We start from the raw sequence: 26,823 nt of genomic DNA, 5'->3' as shown, positions 1-26,823 counted from the left end.
AGCAACTTGCCAGCTTCTAAGATGGCGGAGCCGACCTATGGAAGAGAACGGCTTACTGGCCCTTCTTTTGCCCACCGTCTTCTTTTTTTGCCCGGAGCAAATATGGCGGCGCGAAAAAAAGGAAGCGAGGGAGTAAAGGTTCGGAAGGAGGGAAGCCCCGAGTCCTCCTGGGTAGACGGTGAAGCAGCAGCCACTTCCGCCGAGGAGAGGCCTCGCCAGCAGTAAAAATGGCGGAGTCGGTGCTAGAAGTTGTAGGGAAGCTGCAGTCGCGGCTCACGGGCAGTTCGGAGCCCAAGAAGGTAAAGGACCCCCTGAAGGGGAGGGCGAAGCAAAGGTGGCGGGTGGGTCCTCTGGTAGCCGAGTGGTTTGGGGAACTCTGGCTAACTGGGTGGACAAAGAGGGGGCCCCGCTTGTAAGGGCCACACAGCAAAGGAGACGAGAACTGGGGAGGGGTCCTTGAGAAGGAGGTGGGGGGCGACTCGGAGGAGGTCGGTGGGATGTGGCGGGGTGGCTCCCTAGTATGGATCCAGGTGTTCTGGAGTAAGGGATCCCACCCCCTACTCAAATTATGAATTTGGGGCAGGCTGGGACTTTTTCACACCGGGAAGATGGAAAGACCAGGAGATCCAACGTCTCTTTTTCCGAAGTGGGGTGGCAGTCAGCAGAGCTCCGTTTCCAAGGGCATGTACCTTAACGTGTCTTAAGTTATTCTACGCCTCCCCCCCTCCCCGCCCGCCCCACGACACCCTGGTTGAACTCTGAACCGGGGTGGTTGCAATGAGGGCTCCGATCTCAAGCCCCGTTTTCAGCGTGTTCCCTGAACCCCCTTTTCAGTGTGTGCTGATGAATGGTGTGCGGGTTGTCGCTGTGGACCTATGAAAGGGTCGATCTGTCAAATAAAATCATCATATGTGCAGTGTAAAGAAGGAAGCGGGGAGGTTGTTGGGTTTACCCCCACATCGAGCGGGTTGCTGGAGATATCTGAAGCAAGGCAGTCCTCAACATTTTATAAATCCCTCTGCACAAATGTGGAATCATAACCACCCTTTGATTTTGTAGTTGCAACTACTTTAGGTGTGCTGACCAAAAAGTAGAATATATCCTAATTAATTTTAAACAGTGCTTTTTTCCTGGGGGGACTCAGGGGGACGCATATCCCTAAACATTTTGTGAATCTAAGTTTAGCTTCATTGAGGGGCAGTATTTCAATATGAGTAGGAAAACGAGAGTACCCCTAAACATTTTAAAAGAAAACACTGATTTTAACCATCATGTTTACATGCATCCCCAAAATGGTTAAAGTGTGCAAAGAGCAACTAAGCTAAGCTAAGTGATTTTCATTATGTGCTGATTGGGGATGTAAAGCATGGGGGGGCAGGCATGGGATATGGTGAGTGGCTCTGTGAATAATTTAGAAGAAAGGGCTGGATTTCTTTTTCCTGGACTCATAAAAAGAGGGTTATTCTGGCAAATCAATATAACTTTGGTGTCTGCTGAATACCTCATCATGTCTTTGCATTGAACTGATTTAAAATAAGGTTACGGGAGAGATCAGATGCATTGCACTCCATGTACTGGAGCACATTAATTGCTAGAGGGAAAGCACCATATCTCTGGTGCACAGCATCAAACCACGAAGTGAAAGCAACTTTGTATCTAGAAGTGCTTCCTGTATTTTATGGGTTTTAGGTTTGCTCAGCAATGTGAGTTGCATTTTTAACCTAGAAATTCCTTAAAATCAGATGGCCCTGCTCCTTGGGAATTCTGGGAACTACAGTACAATAGGCTTGGGGTTTCGAATCAGGTCAAAAATGCTTTTTGATTTAAATGTAAAATGTTTTTTTTTAAAGTGCCTGGTTTTTGCAACAATTTATAAAAAAGAAATTCATAGGTGTGAAAAGGAGAGTTCCAACACCTCCCCAGCTTAATTCTTATTAATCTGCATGTCTACAAGTATGCTTTTTGTATCATTTGCTCTGTGTATTTGTGAGAGGGGGTGGGAAATGGCATGCACAGCTAGAATCTGGTGTCTGCCCTATAAAATATTGGCTTCTGCTTAAATAAAAATGTGAAGGTCCTAGACCTACTCATTAGGGGGTGGGTGCCGATTGTCCAAAATGGCAACTTATCATAGTGTACCTGTTACCATGTGAGACATCAGGGTGGTCTGTAATATCCAGGCAAATGCTAAGGAGTGTGTGCCCTTTCCCCTTGTTTTGTTGACTTTCTGAATGGGTGCAGATGTTTGGCCAAGGTCTTGTCATACAGGCAACTAGTTGTGCCATATGGCAGCATGTGTACCGTGATAGCTGATACCACTTGGTAAAAGGACCGTCTGTGTTCACCCTTCATCCTGAAAAATTCTGTGAGCTTTGTCCAGGGCAAAGTCCAGAAACCAGTAATATAAGCTTCTTGGGAAGAAGCTTGGAAAAGCAAAATCAAATAATTTTGCTGCTTTTAGCAAAAACTTGATTTTATTCTTGCAACAGTTTTTCTAGTTAGAGTCTTCATAAATCATCAAGGTGAGAGGACTGCAATTTAGAAAAAAGGGACTTATATACTCATGTAGACCAGTGTTGAACAATCTCAGGTCTCCAGACATTACAACTCTTGTCATCCCTGGCTAACTTAGTCAATGGGCAGGAATGATGGGAGTTTTAGTACAGTATCTTGGGACCCAAGTTTGAAGAACACTGTGCTACTACATGGTCCTGAGGCTCCCAAGTGGGGATTTGATCGAAATAATTTCTTCTTTGCCTTTTAGCCAATCAGGCTTCCAGAGCAGTTAGAAAAATCAGTAGTAAGTGGTTCACTGCCCTCAGGCTTATGACACATGAGGAAAAAGGGACAGGAGGGCACTCTTTCTCCTTCCTCTCAAATGCTAACACCTCAGGTGGACCCTTGCCTCTCCTCCCCCGCCCCATGAGGCTTTATGTCTGTTGTCCAGGAGATAGGGATTTTGCACGTTTTATAAAACCCAGGGAAGTAGAAGTGTTGTTGGAATATAACTCACACCAGCCCTTAGTTGGTGATCAGGGCTGATGGGAGTTGTAGTCCAAAAACATCTGGAAGGCTACCCCTGCTATAAATCCTCTTTTCTATTGCCCTTTTATTGTTCTGTCATCTGTATTAAATCCCCACCCATACTTTATTCTCGTACTTTTCTTTTTAAATAAGCTGTTTGTATGCCTTTATTCTTCACTCTGTCAGATTTTGTGTAACAGAAACTCTAATTTTGGGCTTAGCATAAATGATTACACAGTTTGTAGTTTTATTTTTGCTTCCAGACAGTTTTCAAAGATGTTGATTTCTCTTTTGGGCGAAAGGCTGAAGTGGCAAGGTGGCAAAAAGGACTGAAGACCCCGGAGATGGGTTTCTTTGGCCAGTCGGGGCTTGTGGGTGCACTGTGGTCAGGGGGAAGGAAACGGGGGTCGGAGAATGGCCCTGTTCCACCTCTGTGTCTGATCCTTTATGAAGCATTTTCTATTTGTTTCCTTACATGTCCCCCCCCCTTTTTCTGTTTTGGAGCCATGCTGTTAGCTGCAGGTCTAAATGCTAGACACCAGACTAACACCAGACATGCTTGACCTGCTGCAGAACACATGCAGCCCTGGCTGCAAATAAAAGTCTGAAAGGAGTTTGATCTCTAACTGAAATTTTGCCATTGAGCTGCTAATCCAGGGTTGGGCAAGTGCATTTGTGTACGTGGATGGCTCAGAAAATGTTGCTCAGTGGTCTGAGTTGCAGAGGTTCTTTACAGCTTGTGAAACATTTTGCCTGACTCTGGTCTTTTGCTTGCAGACTGGTTTCTGGGAAAGGTAGTGCTCTGGCTTTAGCCAAGGGGCTGTACAGGGGAAGATAGGAAGTTGACATATGAAGTGAGACCATTGGTCCACCTAGCTTAGTGTCATTCATACCTATTGGCAGCTGCTCTATGGTTTCAGGCAGGGAGTCTCTCCCCCTTCTACCTGGAGATACTGGGGAATGTTCTGTGTGAAAAGCGGATGCTCTGCCGCTGAGCCACGGCCCTTCCCTTAAACAAAGATAGCGTGCACTAGTGGCAACACCAATGTTTTCTTTTTTGCTTTGTTAGTTTGGTCTACTTTCTGAAGAGAGGCAGAGAGAGAGAGGTTGAGCAGCTGCAGGAGAGAAAAGGAGCAGATATCTGGCCGCACCGAGAGTAAATAATTTGGCACGGCACATTTTAACTCGTGCAGCTCTTCTTTGGACCATCTATAAACAAAACTGCAATAAAAGAACAAATGACAAGACAATTGGATGGGCTCACTTTGTAGTTTAGATCCATTTAGTAAGCGAGTTTGTACAATTATCCTGTTAAAATATCTTCGGATTGTAACCAGTGTTGGTCCGACTCGGAGTAGATCCATTGCAAGTAATGGACATGGCTAACACATTAATTTCCACAGGTCTTCTGTGAACATAACTTACAACCCCCTTGCTGAAGAAAGAGCAGCACCACATTGGCCCAAATGAGACTCTGCACCTTTGAGGCCACGTCTCCCTTTTGTTTTTAGACTTGGCAGATGGGAAGGAGGTGGGCGGAATTTTTCTCAAACAGTTGTGTAAAACAGGAAATTTGGATAGATGCTGCTTTCTCACCCACGAAAAGGCACTCTGCACTTGGAAGAATTCCCTCTGCTCCACAATTGTTATAAATACAGGAGCCTTGCCTTTGGGGAAGGGCTGTAGCTTAGAAGCAGAGCATCTGCCTTGTCTGTAGGACACGCCAGGTTCAATCTCTGCCCCCCAGCAGCCTTAGCTGGGCAAAAATAGCCTGGCTTCAGTTATCCATTCTATGGTAACCTTCAGGTTAGACTACTGCATGGGATTGCCTGGAAATTATTAGTGGTTGGTGGGGCATAAATAGAATATATTTGTGGCATTGTATACAGTGTTAGTCTTCCTCAGAGTAGCCCATTGAGGTTACTGACCTTACTAGGCATCACAGTTTGAGTCATAGAATCATAGAAGTGTAGAGTTAGGAGGGACACCAAGAGTCATCTAGCTTAACCCGCTGCAATGCAGGAGCCACAGCAAAAGCATCCATGATCGATAGTGCTTGATTCGAGGTGGTGCAGCCCTCAGTAGGTCTCTTATTTATTTATTTAATTTCCATCTCACCCTTGCTCCGAAAGGAGCCCATGGTGGCAAACAACAAAGCTGCGAAACAACACACGTAAAGATAAGTAAAAAAAGAAACAACCCGTCAGAGACTCCATCAGCAATGCATACTGTCCTTGAGGTTGGCCCAGAAGCTGCAGCCGGTGCAGAAATTGGCAAGTTGACTATCACCACCGTGTTTCACTGCTGCTGAAAGAATTGCTCTGGCTGCCAATTTGCCAGCAAGCTTAAGTTCAAGGTACTAGTGTGCAAAGCCCTGTACAGCTTGGGACCAAGGTGCCTAAAAAATAGTCTCACCCCTTCTACACCCAACCAATCACTGGGTTCTGCAGGAGAGGGCCTCCTATGGATACTGTCTTATTAGGAGGTCCATTGAGCATGATAGAATTCCTTCCAATACATACTAAGACAGGCACCGACTATGTTGACTTTTTGGCGCCTACTGAAGACATTCTTCTTTCAGCAACTCTTTTAAGTGGAGATCTTTATCCCAGCCTATGACCACATTGGAACTGTTTTTATATGCAGATTTTTTAAAAAAATGTTCTATACATATGGAACTGGTTCCCCCCCACACACTTTTTTTGTTTTACAGCTGTAACTCTTTTATTTGCTTTTTATTTGTATTAATTTATTGTTGCTACCTTTCCTGGGACCTTGTGGTAGAAGGTGGATTTAATAAATAAATAAGAGCATAGAAAAACATTTTTTTTAAAAAAAGTTGCCTGTTCTCGTGGCTAATAATTTCAAGGCTGCCAAGACCTTGAAGACCTCTTTCAGCCACCAGATGCCTGCTTAAACAGGAATGCGCTAAAACTTTTCCTGAAACTTAATAATGCGGGGAGATGGGCATGCCTCACCAGGGAGGGCGTTCCACAAATTGGAGAACCACCACCGAAAAGGCCCTGTCACGAGTCAGTGGCAACCTGGCAGCATCTAATGGTGATACTGCCACCAAGGTCACAACTGCCAAGATGGTTTATATTGTGGGAAGGTGCTCTTTTAGGTACCTGGGCCCTCAGCCAGTTAGGGCTTTTTATGCTAGCACAGACATCTTGAATTGGGCCAGGTAGCTCTTGGGCAGGCCGTGCAGCGCATTTGGGACCAGTGGCACATGGTCCTTCCCACTAGCTTAGCTGCTATATTTTGCACTAGCTGCAGCATCTGGACCACCGAAGCAGGTCTAGGGTTGGCAACTCCTTGACTCTGCCAGCTTCTGGTCCTGGCCATGCTGCCTTTGCAGACAAGCCACAGCAGTGAGGGCTAAAGTCAGAGTGCTACCTGCCTTAGGAGATGCTAGGAAGCTTCCTGTGCTCCAGTAATTCAAATGAGAGGAGGGCTGCAATGGGGCTGCCTTTTGCTGCATCCTCAGGATTCCTTGTTTGCCCACAAAAGGTGTGAGTATTCTTGTTCAGCAGGACTTAATTTCCCTCTGTGTCGTCATAGAAGCTGGATGGATTTGTTTTCTTATGCCCTTCCTGCTTTGCTGCTGCAAAACAGAACTCCCCTTGATTGGCGGACACCTCACTCCCTTTTCGTTTTTGTCTCTGCAGCTGATGAAGAGTTTGAAGCGGCTTTCAGAGTTGCCTATTACGGTTGATATCCTTCTGGTAAGACCTATTTTGATAACAGCTCTTCTTATTCCCAGATATGCAGTGCATCACTGAGGGTATGAACCACCTTTAGGATGAAACAGGTGGAAGCCAAAATGAGCTCCGGTGGCTTTTTGTCTGACCCTTAGCATCATTCCTAATCTCACAAAAACCCAGTAATTTCTCCCAAATTGAGAACCAAGCAAAAGATTCATTCATATTTTATTTTTAGTGGTTTTTTTATTTTGTTGTGTTCTGATGTTTTTAATTTAACTGTTTTGGGCTCCTTTTTGAGAGTGAAAGGTGGGGTAAAAATAAACAAGTTTTATTTTATGTACTTGGGGGGATTGGACATGTTACCTCCCAGGGTGAGACTGGATATACACAAACCTAAAAGAAATACACATTGGCAATCAATGATGGTCAAAACTTGAGGTTTTCTGTATCTCTTCTGCAGGAGACTGGAGTGGGGAAAACTGTGAACGGTTTACGGAAACACGAACAGGTTGGAGAGTTTGCCAAGAATTTGGTGGCAAGGTGGAAAAAGCTAGTGCCAGTCCCACAGGAAGTGGAACGGTAAGCTAGACTTATCCCCTAATTCTGTTCTTTGATGACCTTTTATATCAGATGTCATCTGGGGACTTGTAATTCATCAGCTGAAGTCATTTCATGCCTCAGAATAATTTGAAAGACTCCCACGTTTCTTGCATTGATTGTGGCTGACCAGGTAGGGACCAAGTAAGTAAGCCCAAAGCAGTGTGGGATAGAGTCCAGTTTTGGGGTACTTGGTGGTACAGCGCATTCTTGGGGTGTAGAGTTTCCTGGCTCAATCTCTGGCATCTCCAGGTAGCACTGGGAAAGGACCTTCTCTATTGGAAACCCTGGAGAAGTGCTAACTATGGGTTATAGCCAATGTTAGTCCTACTCAAAGTAGACCCATAGAAATTAATAGGCATGACTAACTTAGGTTTATTAATTTCCATGGGTCTACTGCTTGAATATCACCTATTCTGTGTAGTGACAATATGAACTTGGTACAAGGCAGCTTCCTTTGTTCCATAGCACAGGGGATTCTGGTTCATCTCTGATCTGCCTTGTAAGCATTAGGAAGGTTAGAAGGGGCCTGTTGGATTAGGCCACTCTAGCACAGCATCCTGTTTTTGCGGTGGCCACTCAGCTGCCTATGGGAAGACTGCAAGAAGAACCCAAGTGCATTCCACCCTTCGACTTTCCAGAAATGTCAGAAGCATACTGCCTTCAATACTGGAGGGTTGTGCATAGCGACCGACAGCTTTATCCTCAATGAATTTGTCTGAATGCTTTTTAAAACCATTCAAGTTGGCCCCCACTACATCTTATGGTGGTGAATTCCATACTTTTAACTTTGTGCTGTGTGAAGAAGTACTTCCTTTTGCCTGTCCTGACTCTTCCAACATTCGGCACCTCTGCATGGGCCTGGGTTCTAGAACTGGGAGACTGGGAGAGAGAAATGTCTCTCTGTCCATTTCCCCAACACCATGAATAGTTTGTCCACTCTGGTGTTTCTCTCACTTTTGACCGTTCATAGAATTCCTTGCCGGCATTGTAGTGAAACATACATGCCACTCTTACAGGAAAGCTTTTAGAGAACCCAAATATGCTTTTAGTTGGAAGGCAGGCTATAATATATTTTTTAATGGATACCTTCCCTCAGAAGAACAAGCCTCCTGTTACTAGTATTTCTGCAGGAATTGGTGATCTGGGCATGTCTCCTGATTAGAAAGACACAGTGGGTTGTATCTCCCCACCAGGAATGCTTGAATGGTCCAATTGTACCCATTCTAGAGGCAGGCAGCAGAATTGTCCACCTTTAAGTGATGCTGCATAGCAGAAAGTGAGGATAGCTATATGAGACTTATCCAGAGGGATAGTAGGCATCTTCCTCAGAGGCCATGTAATCTGTTGAATCTGCATTGTGTGCAGTCAAATAATCTGTTGTTCCCAGTCCAGAATTGGGTCACAGCAGGAATAGCCCACCTCCAGGAGAGACTGGCTGAGAGTTGGCACGGGCACTTTCATGTAGAGATAGCAGCAGGAAACTTCTTCCATGTGATGGCCCCTTTGGGCTCCTTGGAGTCTTTAATTACTATTTTTATTTTTATCGTGGCTCGTTGACCACTTTCTCCTAGCAGTAAGAATTACTGGCCTAGCTGCTGCTGCTGGACAAAGAACAGGCATTGAGAACTGCTGGAAACAAAGGCAAAGTTGACTGACCTCCCCTCCCTTATGCTCAAGGAGGGCAGTGACTAAGTGTGTGAGAGTGAGACTAGAACTGTAACTCAAACCCCAGAGAGTTGCACCATCTGTGTTGCCTTTCCTGTGCATTGTATGTGATCATGGAACCTGGGTGCCAATTTTTTTGGCTCTTTTGAATGATGACTGTAGAACACCAGTTTAAGCAAACATGTTCACTTGCATTTTGTCTTCTTCTGCATTATCTCAAATGACATAGTCTGTACTTGGACTGTTGGCATGTGAGAAAGTAAATAAGGGACTGTCAAGGTGAAGGAAGAGATGCGTTGTGCTTCTTGAGTGCAGGGGTATTTCATAGACACATGTGAAAGCTCAATCTTTGGCCATAAGGACTAGAAACTTGGCCTCAAAAAATATCCAGCATTCTGCCTATTGTAGAACTGGAATGGGGAGCCTCTGGCATTCCCAATGCTGTTGGACCGCAACTCCCATCACCCTTGGCTATGTTGGCTGGGGCTGATGGGAGTCATACTCTAGCAGTGCTTGGAGGGCTGGAGGTTCCCCCCCCTTGTTGCAGAGGCACTGAAGTCAACAGTCTTGGCTGGATTCTTTTTCTACCTCAGTAAAGGGAGGGAGGCCAACCTCAGAAGTAACTTAATGCTTCAATGTCAGGTTTTTCTGATCTACTACTTCTTTCCTTTTCTATTTTGCAAAGGCCTAACCTCGAACCTGTAGAGCGCAGCTATGACCGAAGCATCTCTAGGAAACGGCAAAGGGAACCTTCCCCCAAAGAGGATGAAGAGGTTGACCAGGACTACACAGAGGCGTACCAGCCTTCCTGCAGCCAGTCGTACGAGCCAGACAATGGGGCAAAAAAGCCCAAGAAATATTATGAGCCCGAAAAAGCCCATGAGACGTTGAGCTATGGTGTTCCAGAGGACAGGACGTGGGGCAGAGAGTCCCCGGCTCTCTCCTCCGACCAGGAATGCTCTGACTATGGACACGCGGCCTCGCCTGAGCCTAGTGATAGCCCTCAGGACCTGTACATGGACCTCTGTAGAGCTGAGGACCAGGAAAGGGAGCAGAAGTCCCTTAATCGGAAGTCCAATAAGGGCCATGGCTTTCAGGACAGGCAAGAGGGAAGCCAGAATAGGAGCTTCAGTGACTCCCAGGAGAAAGCTGGCTTGGGTCGGAGCAAAGAGCACAAGTCTTCTCACAAGGAGAAGCTGCGGCTGGAGGCCAAGGGGGAGGAGAAAGGGCCTGCTTTTAGCTCGGAGAGGCTGCTAAAGGCTTCCTCCAAAGAGCCCCTGCGAGACTCTTCTATGGTGGGGGGCAGCAAGGAGAGGCTGAAGGCCTTGGACGGCACCAAGCGAGAGAAGAAGAGAGAAGGCGGCAGCAGTAGCAAGAAGGACAAGCCACACGTGGACTTGGAGGAAACGCTGGACAACCACTTGAGGAAGCAAAAGCACCAGGACTCTGAGAGAGTCAAGTCAGAGAAGGTGAAACTGGGCAGCCTGGAGGCCTTGCCTGGAGATCGGGAGAAACGCAAGCCAGAGGGCGATCCCTCCAAGAGCAAGGAGAAGAAGGCTTCGGGCAGCTCCAAGAACTTGGAGGGCAAAGCCAGGGCCTCCGAGTCAAACAAGAGACCAGCCAACTTCTCTCCTCCAAACGATGGGGAGGGAGACGCAGAGGATGAGTATGAGAAGCCGAAGATGTCCTTTGAGTCCTACCTGAGTTATGACCAGCCGCAAAAGAAGAAGAAGAAGAACGTGGTGAAGCCCACGGCTCCCGTGCCGGAAAAAGACAAAGGGCACGGCAAGCAGAACGGTTCCAAGTCCAGCACCAAGAGCTCTGACACGAGCAGGAAGACACACAAGCAGGCCAGCGAGAAGAAGCAGTCGGGGGCTTCCAAAGCGAAAAAGGTGAGTGCGATGTTTTGGGGGTACATTGCACCTTCTCCCCTTGAGGGATCACTTGCTCATAAGTGCCTTTTACAATAAGGAAAGGGGAGATGGCAGGTAGAGAGCATCCACAAAGGCAGCAAAGAGGTGGATCTGCCTCATGGCATGGCAGCTCTGGAGGAAGTTCTCTGGGATGCAAGGGAGCTGGAGTAGCATTCTAGGGTGCTGCTGTTCATTTCAACGAGACTTGTGCAGAGACAGTCTCCCAAGGGATTACATACACCCTGACCTTATGAATGAGGAGAAGAGGGAAGACCATTTATCTTGGGGTGGTTCTGCATGTGCTCCATCTGTTTGTGAAATATGGTCTCTCTTATCTTTGTGGTCTAGCGCCTTCTGGGCAGCCCAGGACCTCCATACATGCTGCCCAGGCTTGCACCCCAGAGAGGTCATCGGTGCTGCAAATGCAGCAAAAACAGTGTGGGAGGAGGCAGTGCAGTGCAGTTACATCTTGAACATTTGCACACTTATCAGAGGCTGTACTTTACTTTATTCTTGATGTTTTACTAAAAGGTGTAGCTCACCTATTTTTATTTCTATTTAGCTGTGGGAGCGGCCTCAGCTCAGTGGCAGAGTTTCTGCCTTGAACCCAGAAGGTTCCAGATGCAATTCTCAGCACCTCTAAGTAGGGCAGAGAAGGACTCTTGCCTGGGACCCTGGATAGTCGCTGCCAGTCATTGTAGACAATGCCATGCTAGATAGGCCCATGGTCATTGGTCTGACTCAGTATAAAGCAGCTCCCTAAGTTCCCTATGTCTTCTTGGTGACTCCAGATTTCTCCTTTGCAGCATAATTGCAAGTGGTGCAGGGCTTGTGACACCTCTGCTCCTCAATGCCTCAGGGCATCTTGCTCTCTGTTTTGCTCCTGTGAGTTCTGAACTCCCCAAATTCTGAATTAATGAGAAAGAACTCCTCTCTGCTTGGTACCTGATCTAGCTTCAGCACACTGAGGGGCAAGCTAGCTTTAGTAAATCAGAAGGAGGATAGAACTTCTTCATGGAACAGTTCTATGAGAATAAGGAAGACTATCCATGGAATTGGGATCTGCCTTGTCTTCATCCCAGACTTATTCACATGTAATGATGATCCATGGTTAGTGGATAATTGCATGTATGGGGAACCTTTGGCCCTCCAGATGTTGCTGAATTACAATTCTCAGCAGCCCCAGCAAACATAGCCAATGGCAAGGATGATGAGAGTTGTGGTCCAACAACATCTGGAAGGCCACAGATTCCCCGGCCCGGCCTGCACAGTGCCACCTCCCTCACCCTGAAAATGGCTCATCAACATTGTGTAAAGCTTGCTTAACTTCTGTATTCTTGGGGCCACTATATTCTTCAGGCACTAATCCACAGAGACCAGAGCAAGCCAACCTGTTGGGCAATGAAATAAAATTGACACTGCCTAACGGTGACAGGTTCAGGTGTATGGAGTGCATGAACTGGCATGGCATGAGGTCATGGGGGCTGGGCAGAGCGCTGCCAAATAAAAATGCCTCCCGTGAGATCCCCTTGAGTGGCAGCACTGGCAGGGAAATACATGTCTGGGTAGGACTTGCTGTATCTTTCCTTTGAAGAAAATTTCAAACATTTTACTGAACTTTTATTTTAAAATGCATGCTGCACTGATGCCAATCTCTGTTGCTGGTTTTATTCTGTGTTAGATTTTCTTTTCATACTGTATTTTATGTTTATAATTTTTACTTGTAAACCACCCAGAGGACTGTAGTCATTAGCTGGTATATAAATATTGGAAATAAACAAGCAACTCCCTTTGGCCTCAACTTGAACTGAAAAGAAGACTAAGTGCATGTGATTGTATTTGCTCTCATTTCTAGTGGCGGAAGGGAGGTGATCATAGGTCACTGGTAGTGAATGTGCTTTGCATTCTGGGAATCCCTGGTTCAGTTCCTGGCATCTCCAGTTTAATGGATCGAGTAGTAGGTGATGTAAAGAAAAATACCCCTTATGTCTGAGACTCTGAAGAGCTGCTGATAGGTTAGTATAGACCAAGGGTGGGGAGCCCCAGGGCCAAATCTGGCCTCGGAACCCTCCCTCAGGCCCCAGGCCACACCCTTTACAGGCTGCTGCCAGTCAGTGTAGACAATACTGAGCTAAATGGACCAGTGGTCTGATTCAGTATGGTTGCTTCTATTTGGAGGGCAGAGAGAACTGCCTTTAGGTGTTTGCACTCTCCCCACTCCTGCCCACCAGCCGTCTTCCTTCAGGACATCTATGGGCCACAAATGACTATGTGTGAGAAGAAAGGCTAGTAAATATTTTAGCGGATTAGCAACACTTTCATGAACTTTATTTTGCAGAGCTGCCTTAACTTAAACACTTTATTTTCTCCTCTATTCCAGATGATCATTGACGTGGTGCCAACGCTTCCTGACATCCCCTTGCCCCCAATCCAGGCCAACTACCGCCCTCTTCCTACAATTGAATCGATGCCCCTTCCCCAGCCAAAAAGGAAAGGTAACTTCTGAGCTAAGAACAGGATGGAATCTGCTTGAGAAAATCCTTTCTAAGACTAGTGGGACAGCTCCATTCTTTTAAAACCATCAACAGCGAAACCCCTATTAGAATGTAAAAAGCAGGTGCTGAAAATACCCAATACAGAGATTATTGGAGGAATCTTACCTTCCAAAGGCTCTTGGAAAAGAAATGCCCCATAGCTCTTCCCCCAAGGCCTCTAAAGAGCTCAGCATGCAGTCCTCCTGGGGAAGGAGGTTTCACACCTGGGTGCCACTGCTGGAAAGGCACTGCCATGAGTCACTCTCAAAGGGTGGAGAGAACGGTGTCATGTGAAGATCTTAATGTACAGCAGGGATGGAGAATGTATGGCACTCCAGATATTGGATTCCCAGCTCCCATAAACCTTGAACGTTGGCCATGCTGGCCGGGGGTGATGAAGGTTGAAGTCTCACAGCATCTGGAGTGCCACACGTTCCCTACCCTTGATATATTAGGGAAAGGTGCACTCGGGTACCTTGGACCTTAGCCCTCCAATATGCCTGCTGGATTGAGAGATAGACGGACTCAAAATTTAAGTAATCAGGATCTTGTGGAAAAGGTATGCCCCTCTGAACATGCTTGGAGATCAATTCTTGACCTCTGTTTGGCTTTGAAATGCAGACATGGATTTCACTTCATTGATCCGTGATTCGGTTCATGCGAGGCTTATTTCCACTTCTGTCAATATTTTGCCGTGCAGCATTCTCCTTGTTTTCTGTGTTGCTTTTGGATGCCTGGCATAGAGAACCATCATTCAAAAGCTCTTTGCTTCTCAGTCATTTTAGTCATTATGATATTAGTGGAAGAAGGGCTGGAGCTCGGTGGTAGAGAATCTGCTTTGCATGCAGAAGGTTCTAGATTCAATCTGTGGCATCTTCAGGTAGGGCTTGGAAAAGGCTCTTGTCTGAAATGCCGGAGAGCCACTGCCAGTCTAGCACTAAGCTAGATCGGCCAGTGGTTTGTCTAGGTATGAGGCAGCTTTGTATGTTCTTAATACCAACCCCCTGAAATGCAGTCTACTGACATCTAGAACACCACTGGTTTCCCACCCCTGTAATAAATTATGGTGATTGCTATGTGGAATCTCCCAGGTTCACCAGCACACCTGAGTTCCTGATTCAGGAGTTGTCAACTTCCCAACTTTTGGGCCCAGGGCTAGAGAAGGAGTGGTATCTAAGACGGATCATTGACCTGCTGCAATGAGACAGCAGGTCTTCTTGGGAAGGACTCAGCAAGCCGCCTGAGCTTTGCGTTGTATTTACCTAATCTCTGTACTGGATCCTGAGAACTGACAGTGACTTGCTTCTCTGCTTTTATCTCATTTTCCTCCTGTCCCTCAGTACTGTCCTCACCCACAGAGGAAGACGAGGCTGGCTTCACAGGACGCAGGCTGAATTCCAAGATGCAGGTGTACTCAGGCTCAAAGACGGCCTACCTCCCAAAGATGATGTCTCTGTATGAGCAGTGCATCAGGGTACTCAGCAATAATATTGACTGTGAGTATTTGCCAGCTGGGCTCCTTTAACATAAAGGGGTGGGTTTTGCAGGGAGGAGTTTGGGGCCTCTGGATGGCTGAGGAAAACTGCCATTTCTGGTTCCCCATGTTGGCTGAGTATTTCTAGTGGGGGAGGGGAGGGCTGCTTAGGCCTTCTCCACAGCTCCTCACCTTGACTTCCTCCTGCCCCACCTTAATGCAACCATGTTTATTTCCTGGCTCAAATGCCGGAGACCCTCTGTCAGGGTAGGCAATATATACAGCATATATATTTCATTTATTTATCCCAGCTTTCCTGCAAGGAGCTCAATGTAGTGTGCATAGCAACTCCCCCCCTTTATCCTCACAACAACCTTGTGAGGCAGGTTAGGCTGAGAGTAAGTGACTGGCCTGAGGTCACCCAGTGAGCTTCATGGACAAGTGGGGATATGAACCCTGGTGTCCCAGATCTGTTCTGACTCAAACTAAAGCAGTTTCCTGTGCTCCTATTGGCTTGCAGTAGCAGCCACTCTAAATTGTCAATGCCAGGCCTATGTGTCTTTCACTAGAGACATGCAAGGCTACAGGAACGTACTTATTTATATTCATAGGGTCATGACCAACAGCAACTTTCACTTTATTTATTGGAAGTTCTCTCTGCCTGTTGCTCTGGCTCCCCCCCCCCCTAATTCAAGATCCTCCTGCTCATTCAGCGATGGGGAACTTGTGGTCCTTCAGATGTTGATGGACTACTATTCCCATCATCCTTGATGCTAGTTGGGAATTGGAGTTGATGACAACACCTGGAGGCCTATTGGTTCCCCATCCCTGTGCTAAATAGTGGTTTGAAATGGAAGTAGGACGTCTCTTTGTGACCTTTTTTGTTCACTTTCTTCGTTATCCTCCTGCTTTGCCTTCCTCAAACCTTTCCTTATATGGTCTATCAAAGCTCCAGTGGGAGAATATTCACACCCCACTCTCCTGGTAAACACTCCTGATGTGTGTGCCCCTCTACGCCAGTTTCAAGCACCCCTTTCTACATATTTGTCCGTTGCCACCAATGGGCTCTGTGACTGGTTAAGTACAAAGCAGTCTAGGTCTTGCTTCTGCTTACTGCCCCCTCCCCAGCTGGGTAATGGCCTGCAGGGAACATTTGTTATGATCTATTTCTGCCTTTGCCAGCCCTTCAGATGTTTTGGAATACAGCTCCCAGCCAGCACAATAGCTGTGGCATTCTGACACCTCCCTGAGTTTCAGAAGGTGCTACAGTGGCCTGTGCTCTACAGCGAGTCAAATCAGTTGGGTCGTTGGCTGCTCTTGGGCGCGTTTTCATAGATCTGATGGGTCGCCTTCTCTCTTACAGCAATCTATGAAGTAGGCGGTGTCCCTTTCTCTGTGCTGGAGCCTGTCTTGGAGAGATGCACCCCGGAGCAACTGTACCGCATTGAAGATTGCAATCATGTGAGTGTTATGAGATGGTGTGGGAGAGTCAGGGCCAAGAAGTGTTTGCATCTGTTGCTGCTGCTGTTCCATTACCGGCTGCGATTAGTGTGTGCTAGTGGAGGCTGGTCCATTAGGGGAAGTGTCACGCTGCCCCATCAGCCTCTGCCTGCCCTCATCCAGCCCCCACTTGCTTATCTTCTTACTTGCAACCAGTCTAGGGTAGCACTAGCTGTCGGCTTCCTTCTCCTTAGCCTCAGTGTTGCCCTTATAGAGTTCAGCAGGGAGGAAGATGGAGACAAAACAAGAATCACTTGGCTCTGGCTTCACCTACTGTTGTTCTCCTTGCCTTCTGCCCTATTGGTCCCAATGGGCACTAGCTTCCACTTCCTTATTCAGCCGTGCCCCCAGCTGCCAGTGCTTTACTGCCTTCTGCAGTAATGAAAGGCAGCCCCATTTACTTACATTGGGGACACAAAAGGGTGTCTTGAACCTGCCCCTGGTTATCCCATGCATTAGGAAACAAGACTGCTCCTTCCTCTCTGTGTAGTTTTGCACCCTGGATTCTGTTTCCTGGGATCTGCAACGAATTTTTGCAGCACAGAATGTTCCTGTTCAGGTGCCGGCCAGTGAGTCATGTCCATCTGTAGGATATTCCTTTCTCCTTCAGCCAAACTTGCAGAGTCAGCATTCCATGCCACAGAGCATGCTCAATTCTCACTGGTCATTTTTATGAGGGAGAGCATGCTCAATTCTCACTGGTCATTTTTATGAGGGAGAGCATGCTCAATTCTCACTGGTCATTTTTATGAGGGGGTTCCATCCCTCCCCACCAATATTAGTATATACTAATATTAGTATGATGAGTTCTTCCATTTATCTGGGTCTTTCTTCCAGTGAGCTCAGGCCAATGTAAGTGGCTCACTTCTCTCCCCCCTACCATTTTGACCTCACAACAATCCAGTGAGGTAGGTTAGACTGATGATCACTCAGTGAGGGATTTAAACCCAGGTCTTCCCAGTCCCCCTCTGACACTCCCCAGCCTTCCCCAGCCTGCTGTACTCCAGAAGACTTGGACTTCCAACTCCATCAGTTCTAGCCAGCACAGCTAATGGTCAGGGATTTTTGGAGTTTTAGTCTGGTAACATGTGGGTTACCAGGTTGAAGAAGGCTGCTCACAGCATTCTTTGCATGGGTTCCCAGCCACCCTCTCAGGAAAGGCAGCCTTGGAGCTGAGAAGGGAGAGCAAATCCTTTCCCATGGGGTAAGGGGGAGAGGAAGTCGGGTCTCCCTCCTTTAGTATCGACGTGCTCCATGGTTAAGATTGATAGGGCAGCTGTTGTATCTTATCTATAAAATGCTTACTCATCTGAAGCTCCCACAGGAAAGCTGACAAAACAAAAACTCTCTTAATTGCAGTTAGCCACAGTCTTGTCTGCTGCTTTTCCAACATGCAAAAATAGTTTGGTTTAAAAGAGTTTAAAAAGGCAAAACTAAGTTTAAAACTAAATTTAAAGGCTTAAAAAACTACTGAGCTATAAATCTAGCTGCCGTTCCTGTCCTCAACTGGAGCCAGAAGGCTGCTCTTAATCATTATGTTGTGTTTGTGTCCTAGTTGGACAGGATGCAACTGATTTCACCCGTATGAAAATTATCTGACTTACTCCAAAGACACACCATCCCTTGCTTCACCAACCTTACTAAGGGTGTAAATCATTACAGTGGTGCCTCGCAAGACGAAAATAATCCGTTCCGTGAGTCTCTTCATCTAGCGGTTTTTTCGTCTTGCGAAGCAACCCTATTAGCGGATTAGTGCTATTAGCGGTTTAGCGGCTATTAAAGGCTTAGCGGCTTAGCGGCTAAAAGGCTATTAGCGGCTTAGAAAAAGGGGGGGAAGCAAAAAAAATCGCAAGACTCGCAAGACGTTTCCGTCTTGCGAAGCAAGCCCATAGGGAAATTCATCTTGCGAAGGGCATCGAAAAACGGAAAACCCTTTCGTCTAGCGGGTTTTTCGTCTTGCAAGGCATTCGTCTTGCGGGGCACCACTGTAACTACTTAACGTTTATTTCCAGTATTGAATACAATGAGCCTGACTGCTTTTCAGGAAAAGGGTGAGTTGAACTACATCTGTGTTGAATAGTAACATTTTAGTTCAGAACTCATACCTTTAAAGTTGGGGGACGCTGGCCAGCATTTCTGGCACCGAGATCAAATTCTGATGTGAAACTTGAAGTTCTAGCTGTTTAGGCTTCCTAATTCAGATTTTGAATTACAAAATCAATCATCCTCTTGGGTTTTTTTCTTTGTTGATGGCTTTAAAAAAAAGGCAGCACAGATTTATCAGCATGCATGTGTGTTTCCTCCTTAACGCAGCAAGCACTTTGTTCAACGTCATACCAGTTGTGTTTTGATGAGAAACCTTAATACAGCTTTCCCCAATCTGGTGCCCTCCAGAAGTTTTGGATGCTACTGCCATCATCCCTGACTGCTTGCAGTGCTGGATGGGGCTGGTAGAAATTGTAACCCAAAGCATCAGGAAGGCATTAGTTTGGGGTGGGCTGCTTTCATAGTACATGTGGATTTTGCTACCTTCCCACAAGGCAGAATCTCTTAGAGCTCAGCTGGATTAGGGTTCCCCAGACAGCGATGGAGCGGATGCTGCGTTTTTCATTGAGAGTTGTGCTCAGTAGAGGGAATTAGATCTTGGTTAGAGCAGCGCAGGTTGGTCAGCAGCTGTTGCTGCTCTAAATGAGCCTCGGGGGTATAAACAGAGGTGGAAAAAAAGAAAGGTGTCACATGTTTTTGGAGAGCGAAAAAACACACTCAAGAGCCCTTTAATTTATGCTCCGAGGGGGAATGAAATGCAGCCTCCCCAGACAACCAGGAGGCAGGTGGTACAAGTGGTCTCTCAAGAGCAGTGCAGAGAGCTCTGCCTTTAAGAAGCCTGCCTTTAGAAAAGCAGTTCCAAGTGGATGTGTAGAGAATTAATTTAATCCCCCGCGGTGTTTGCCCAATGTTTTGCCTTCTGTCTTTCCCATTTGCTGGGCTCAAGCCTTTTCTCCTCTCATGGCTTGCAGGTTTTAATTGAGGACACAGATCAGTTGTGGCACAATCACTGCCTTCGCGACTTCAAGAAGGAGAAGCCAGAGGAGTTCGAGTCGTGGCGGGAGATGTACTTGCGCCTGCACGATGCCCGTGAGCAGCGGCTGCTGATGTTGACCAAAAACATCCAGTCAGCTCATGCCAATAAACCCAAAGGTAGAATGTGAAGGCCTGGGATTTGAGGGGGAAATGCTAGCCATTTGCTTATGAAACTGAAAGAAAGTGTGGATGAGAACGGCCAACTTTTAAAATAATAATAATAATAGTCCTGCTCTTTTGACTTCAGCAGTAGCCTAGGTGGACAGAAATTTAGCATCAAGCCTGGAAACAATGAGAAGGAAAATCTGGTTTATTTACTTTCATTTGTAAATAGTTTCCTGTGAAACATATTTAAATGATTTAGCAATTTTAAAAAGTCAACTAGTAAAACCTATATAAAATCATTTCATAGATTAAAAAAATATGATTTAAACAATTTCATATATAAACACAATTTTGAATCCAGTACAGGTACACACTGGGGTAAAAATCTGCACATAAAAGGTTTGTTTAAAAAGGAAAGTATTCAGTATGTGCTGAAAAGAGAGTCAGCACCAGTCTGATGTGTAATGTAGGGTTGCTATATTTCAAAAAGTGAAAATCCAGGCACAGATTTTTTACAAAATATCAAAAAATAATGAAGTTTTGAGCTATTTTTAAGGAAATTTGCCAAAACCTACACTTCCGACACAGGTTATCATATGTCCACATTTTCCAGGACATTTAAGCGATTTCTGCCTACGCACTGTTTACGAGGAAATTCAAGACATATGGCAGCCCTAATGGGATCTTCACTTATATAACTTCCTTGTGCCTTTGTTAAAGGCATAAGAACAAGGACAAACAAGATATGACCATTTTAGAAGTATTTTTGCGTCTTGAGTCAGAGCTCCTTTAGAGGCATTGCTGTCCATGATAACATGAGTTATCTGAAGGCTTTGGCTCCATTCTAGGAAATGAGAATCTGTCCTGTAGCCCTTTCATAGGTGACTCTCCAAGGTTATTAACTAATAGTGAAGTGCTCTGGCTCTCTCTTGTATCTTTTTAAAAGCCAGAAGCTTCTAACGGCATGGGGTGAAATATTATTGCCTGCTTACATCTACAAATCAAGGAATGACTACAGTAGCCAGCAGAAATGTTGGCAGCACTACCTTGTTCTACAGAGTAGGGTTGCTGCACTCCGTCTGGGATTGGGGCCCCTGTTCCTTTAATCCAGGGGTCTGCAACCTAAGGCCCATGAGCCACAAGTGGCCCATGGGGGTCGTTTAACCGGCCCATGAGCCGCCCCCGAACCGAGCTGCTTGCTTGGCGAGTCCCCACGCTCTGGAGTAAACCAGCACAGCACGGCGCAGGGGCTTGCTTCCGTGGCGCTGGAAATCACGTCTGCAGACACAGATGCTGGAACTCGCGAGTGTGCGCGCTCATGTGATCCAGCCCACGGACGGATCTCCACTGGAGTGAACCGGCCCAGGCAAGGTAAACCTTGCCGACCCCTGCTTTAATCTGCCTTCTTTGGAAGGCCGATTTCCAAAGAAATAACTTTTTCCTATCTCCAGTGTTGCAGTGATTGGGGGGAGGAAACTTTGACTGCTGAATATTTCCCAGAGTTGGTTCTTTTAAAGAGGCCGTAGCCATGTCCTAGATGTTAGGGGCCCCCTGTCCTAAAAGACTGTGAATCTAATCATGCATGCTTGAGTTGCTCTTGGTAGTTAGCAGTGAGATGGCTTGTATGTGTATTGCATGTTGTCAGAGGGAAGATGCTATCACTGGGATCATTCTGGAATTTCATGCAGGAAAAGGTGCAGCAGGAGGAAGAGGGGATGCAAGCCATCTGCTTGATGTTGGGAGAAAGCCTCCCCCTGCTCCATGAATGGCTTGAGGCCATGAGCAAGGAGAGGGGGGGTGGATATATGGGTTTTCCTTGCAAAGCGCTTTTTGTTTAACCCAATCCTTCTCCATTTGCTCACCCTTTTAGGCAGAGTAGCCAAGATGGCTTTCGTCAATTCAGTGGCCAAGCCGCCCCGGGATGTGCTGAGACGGCAAGCAAAATTTGGGACTGGAGGAGCTGCAGTCCCAGAGAAAATCAAGTGAGTCTGAAACCATATAGTCACTCTTTTTTTGTAATATTGAGGAGGAGAGGACCTGGGGGTGTTAATTTGGTGATCTAATCTGATTCCCGATTTGCACTTTATCAACCAGTGGGTTTCTGGCAGCTCACTTTGACACATTCCAGCATTTTCCCTATACAGTCCAATAAAGTTACAATTCCACATTCGCTGAGATGCCGTTGTGGTTCTCCTTAGCATCTTACTGGGTATGGCGTTGTCTTTTAACCGTATTCTGGGTTCTGATTGCCAAAGAATCACAAATAGGAAGTGTTGCTGTTGCCCTCAGGTCCTGTTTTAGGGCTTTAGGTTGGCCACTGTGCAAACAGAATACTGGGCAAGATGACTGCTACTCCCGGATCCAGCAGGGATTCAGGAAAAGTTCCAAGCAGCTTACAAGATGCGTACATTTCATTCCTCTCCTCCATTTTGGCCATTGTGGCTGTTCTGGTGTTTGCAGAAGCTGGTGATTCCTTGAGCCTAGCAGGGGCCAGACTAACAAGAGACAATTTGTAGGGAGAGGGAGCAAGCGTCCGTGAGGCTGAAGTGTACAGTTTTGATTGTTTTTTGGTCTAGCAGTTGCTTTCACATAGCAAGTATGATGGCTGGGGCTGAAAGGAGTTGTGTTACAAAACATCTGGAGGGTACTAGGTTGGAGAAGATTGCGCAAGATGGTTCAGATTTAGCAGTGGTGCTATAATATCTTCTCTTCCATTCATTGTTAGTCTGGTGTTGTTTTTTTAATCCTTGCAACCTCCCTGTGAGGGATGTTAGGCTGAGAAAAAGAGAGCTTCCACTCTCCCTGGTTCTAAATTGACACCCTCTCGTCTACATTCTGCCAGCTTAAACTCAGAGTGATTGAAATTGCCTCACTTATTCCAGTGGCAGTGTGATTTCTTGGGTGCACACAGAGCAATCTTGTGTCTTTTCTCTCTGTCTAGGATCAAACCAGTGTACTTCACGCCAGCTAAAAGCAGCACTGTTCACACAGAAGAGGAACAGTCCTACGATGGACCCAGCACTAGCAGCGGCCACTCGGGGCCATCCCTGGGCAGTGCCTCCTCTGCTGGCTATGACTCCAGGAAGCCTCCTGTGAAGAGTAAGTAAGGCAAATGTGGGAATGCAGCTTTCTCTAGGGGTTATGCTCTGCTTGAACTCGTAGCTGTTGGTATACATTGTAATACAGCCTGGGAACAATGCTGGAGCTGTAGGGCATCTTGATTTAAAGGGCTAGAATCTTACTTTTAACATCATTTTGGGGCAGCTGTATTCCACAGGCACTAACTGGAATCCGATCAAGCACATTCTTGCACGAGATGGTCTCAACTTTCCTTTTCTCTCTGTCTTTATTGTGTTGTTTCAGAGATTGCACCTATGATGGCGAAGACGATTAAAGAGTTCAAAAATCGATTTTCTCGGAGATAAAGACACCCATGCCTGAGCGAGAAGGGAATTATTCTCCTCCTCTTTTGATGGAAGCAGTGCTTAATGGGAAAACAGGGAGGGGTTGGGGTGGCTAAGAATCCCCCCAAGCCCAATTTTAAGACCAACAGCACAGTATTGTTCAAAGCAGCCCTCCAGTTCCTTCCTCTGCTCCTACAACCTGGTCTGTTCACCCAGCGTTTTTTAAAATGTGAAGTCTTGGCACTTGCTGAGATAAGAAGGTCCACAAACTGTTGCTCTTCCTTCAGTCTCTTTCTCTGAACTCCAGAATGGAAAGGAATACCTTCTTCCTCTACCTACAGTGTTCTTTTCTCAGTCCCAATATGTATGGATCTTGATCTCTCCTAGCATCCAGTTTGGAGAGTTCTTTTTTGCTGGTACTGTTACGAACAAAGGCCTTTACTTGTGACTGTGGCAGCCACTGCTGCTTCTCAAACCCCATTTGGAATCCCAGAGCCCTAGATCCACCCCATGGTTTTGACAGCCCTCTATCAAATCATCCCTGGTGCAGCACATTCTTATCCCCTCAATTCTTAAATCCCCATTTTCCCTCTTATCCCTAAAACTCTCATGCCAGATATGTGTTGATTAGGCCTTTCTACATATGGACACAAAACTGTCCCTGCCCCCTGCCATTTCTCCCTTCTCTTCATTTGGCAAAAAACACATGATAAAGCTCTTCCACTTCTTCCTCTTCCTTTTAAACTCATAGGAAAAACAGCACAGGATCTGAGAGGAGGAGCCTCAGGAGCGGAGAGAAAATGGCAGGTTGCAGAAATCTAAATTTAAAGCAGTCTGATGAATTGGAGACTGATCTCTGCTTTTGAAAGCCAAATTTATTTTAAAAAATGAATAGTGATGTTTAAGGTTTTGTGTCCCTGCTCCTAACACCTCTCTTGGCGGGTTTGGGGGTGTTGTTGTTCTAATACCCACTTCCAGTTTTTGGTCAGACTGTTTTCTGACTTTTTTTAAAAAAATGATGACAACAACTGGCACTTTAATCAGTTCCCTGCAAGGAACTTTGGGAGAGATGCATGGAGTAGCTTTACAGCCTGTCTTCGTTTTCACATTGAGCTTCTAGATGGGAAGATGATGAAACTTCTTTCACCCAAGAATCTTGGACGGCACCTAATCTTAGAAGGAGCTCCAGGCAAAAGATGCAGGTGTTTTGTCTACCTTGAAGCGGCAGCTTGTGCAACTGAGTAGAATCTGGACCTGCATTTTCCCCATGCAAGAGGCCAAGGGAGAAAATCCACTGGGAGTTACATCTTTTTTGTCTGTCTGAGGAGTTTGAGGCAGCTGTACTTTTGGGGGCCTGCTTTTTCAGCAGCTGGAGGGAACACAGGCTTTAACTATTATTTATGCTGATGGTGATGGGGGTTGTTGGTTGGGCAGGTCTGAATCAATTTTGGGAGACTTGACGGTGTGTTTTTCTGGTTGCCAAGGCTGCATGAAGTTCGGCTAGGGGGTTTATGAAGGAGCCTAGCCCTTTCCTGATCACGTGAAAGTGGAAGATGGGAATCTCTTTCTTCAGTGGTTTTTCAGCCTCGCTCTTGTAAACTCAGGCCTTGCAAAGATGTTCCACAGTTTGACTGACACTCGGTGGTGTTAACCGAATTGCAGCAGCTGAAGAAGCCCTGCTACCTTTAAAAAACCCTGCTGCTAATTCCTCAATGCTTGGGGCTCGATGGGACCTATGAAGTGTGTGCCATGCAGGGTTTGAAAACTTTGATGTTCTCTCTGTTCAAGCTGAAAAAAGCACCCCAATGTCCCTCGAAGTTCCAGTCTTATACACGTGCACACATACACGCACACACATGAAAATTTTAATGATGATGGTGTTCGAAAAAGGGACTCTTGGTCTCTCTCATGCTGTTTGGAGCTGATTAAAGTTCCGCGGAAGCTTTAATGACATCGTGTAGCATTTCAAGGTGTGTTGTGATGTTGAAAAAAAGAAAAGAAAATCATGCTCCTTTTTGCTTTTTGCTGTACTTCATTTTGCTGTATTAATTTAGTTTATTATATAGATAAATCTTCTGCCAACTGTTGTACTTAATGTATTTTCTCCTTGTAATAATTGGGATCGGTGGTGTGGATGGGGGAGGGGGAATTGAAGAATTATCAATCACTGAAGAAAGAGCATTTGACCCTGGAAAATATCCCTTCTGTTAGCCACAAAAAGGAAACGTGGGTGGTTTCCCTGTTTTTACTAACCAAGGAAGCATCTGAGCAATTGTGTATTTGAAATGGTCAGCTGGCTGTAGCCCCTCCCACCTTGCAGTGTGTGATATCATTAGTCTGCAGCAGCCCTGGTGTAGGAGAAAGCTCCATAGTGTACAGCACACAATAAGTTATGGCGGGGGGGGGGCGGTGACTGTGGCAGCCACTGGACCGGAATGATGTGATATCAGGCTTGCTTGTCTGAAAAATGGGCAGTTGGGTGGACTAGTTCTCTGAGATCAGGGTTTGCCCCTTAATTTCTGGTTGTTGCTATTGCCATCTTGTTGGTAGAGATGAGTGTCTAGATGATACTTGCTGCTGCTATCAGCTATGCCATCGGGTGTATCCCACCACTGAAACTGAGCCATCGAGTATATTCCACCCTTTGTGTCTAATCTGAGACTTCAGCTGTCTTATCAGTATTACGGACTAGTTAGGTGGCATTGTCCGATGAAAGTTGCAGTGCAAATACTGTGACGTCTAGCTCAGTGATACTGGAACAAATTTTCTCAAATAGGAAAAGCGGACCCAATGAAGAATGAACTAACACATTGTCATACCCCTCTATTTTACAGGTGGGCTTTTTCTCCAGCCAGATGCTAGATCAGTTGGCTTAAAAAGCATTTTTTAAAGCTTTTCAGTGCCTGGGTGATACACAAACAATCTCATGCAGAGTAAAATGACTCCAATTCGGATTCTTCTTTTGGGCTTCCCACACATTTTAAAATGGGTACAATTTTCAGAGCTATTCTACATGCAAAGGAATTGAATGAAAGTGCCCTTCCTCCCCTTTCTTCCTTTTTTTTGCATACTACAAGGAAAAGGTAATGCTGAATTGCATTTGTCTTTTGTTTCCCACAGCTGTAAATAACAGTTTTCTATTTTACTTTTTTGTGGTAACTATATGGAGATGAATATTTTAACTAGATAAGTTATATGAAAGGAAGAAAATTGTGTCTCAATAAAAGCCAAACACTGGACATTTGTGTCTGTCTGTTCTGCGTTGTTTGTTGAGGTGTATGCTTTGCTTGTTGGGACTTGGGAGTCCAACAACATGTGGAAGGCCACAGATCACCCATGCTTGCCACAAGGCAATAATTTCCAAACGTGTCCACAGGGCCATTGTAAATGCCATGAAAGTATGGCGGGTGGACTACTAAGAATAAATGAAATAATTCAAGGATTCTGTGAGTTCAAGATCACAACCTGCATATGTGTCTTGGTTGTGGCATGTGGCAATTCTATTGTGTCTACATGTAAAGCAGAGCTTTCCAAACGGTGTCCACATTAGTGTGTCGTACGAACACTCTCTGCACTCCTCCCAGAGCTGGAAAGGGATTAATTTAACCTCTGGTTTGCTAGTAAAACTGAATTGCTGTGTTGTGAAATGATGGATGTCTAAAAAGTGTCACCAACATGAAAAGTTTGGAAAGCTCTGGTATAGAGTGTGACTTAGTTTCAGGAGACACTGTCTATGACCAAGTAATGGCACATGAATGTCACTTACACCTCAGTTGCTTACTGACACTTGATATTTGTACGTTTAAGACTCATATT

The 26,823-nt window shown here is 45.9% G+C and overlaps 1 protein-coding gene across 1 annotated transcript; it reads left to right on the top strand.

Annotated features, from left to right (window-relative positions):
- The first annotated feature begins 165 nt into the window (after positions 1–165).
- ELOA (elongin A) lies at positions 166–26,246 on the top strand. The gene is made up of 11 exons (XM_081204060.1): positions 166–299; positions 6,696–6,752; positions 7,192–7,310; positions 9,682–10,888; positions 13,290–13,404; positions 14,784–14,939; positions 16,281–16,378; positions 19,435–19,615; positions 21,474–21,585; positions 22,545–22,702; positions 22,967–26,246. The coding sequence occupies exons 1-11, from the start codon at positions 228–230 to the stop codon at positions 23,026–23,028; spliced, it is 2,337 nt and encodes a 778-aa protein (XP_081060186.1). The 5' UTR covers positions 166–227; the 3' UTR covers positions 23,029–26,246.
- The last annotated feature ends 577 nt before the right edge of the window (positions 26,247–26,823 follow it).

The sequence above is a fragment of the Podarcis bocagei genome (genome assembly GCF_964188305.1).
Source record: "Podarcis bocagei genome assembly, chromosome: 7".
Lineage (NCBI taxonomy): Eukaryota > Metazoa > Chordata > Lepidosauria > Squamata > Lacertidae > Podarcis > Podarcis bocagei.
This window is presented reverse-complemented; position numbering and strand designations above follow the sequence as displayed.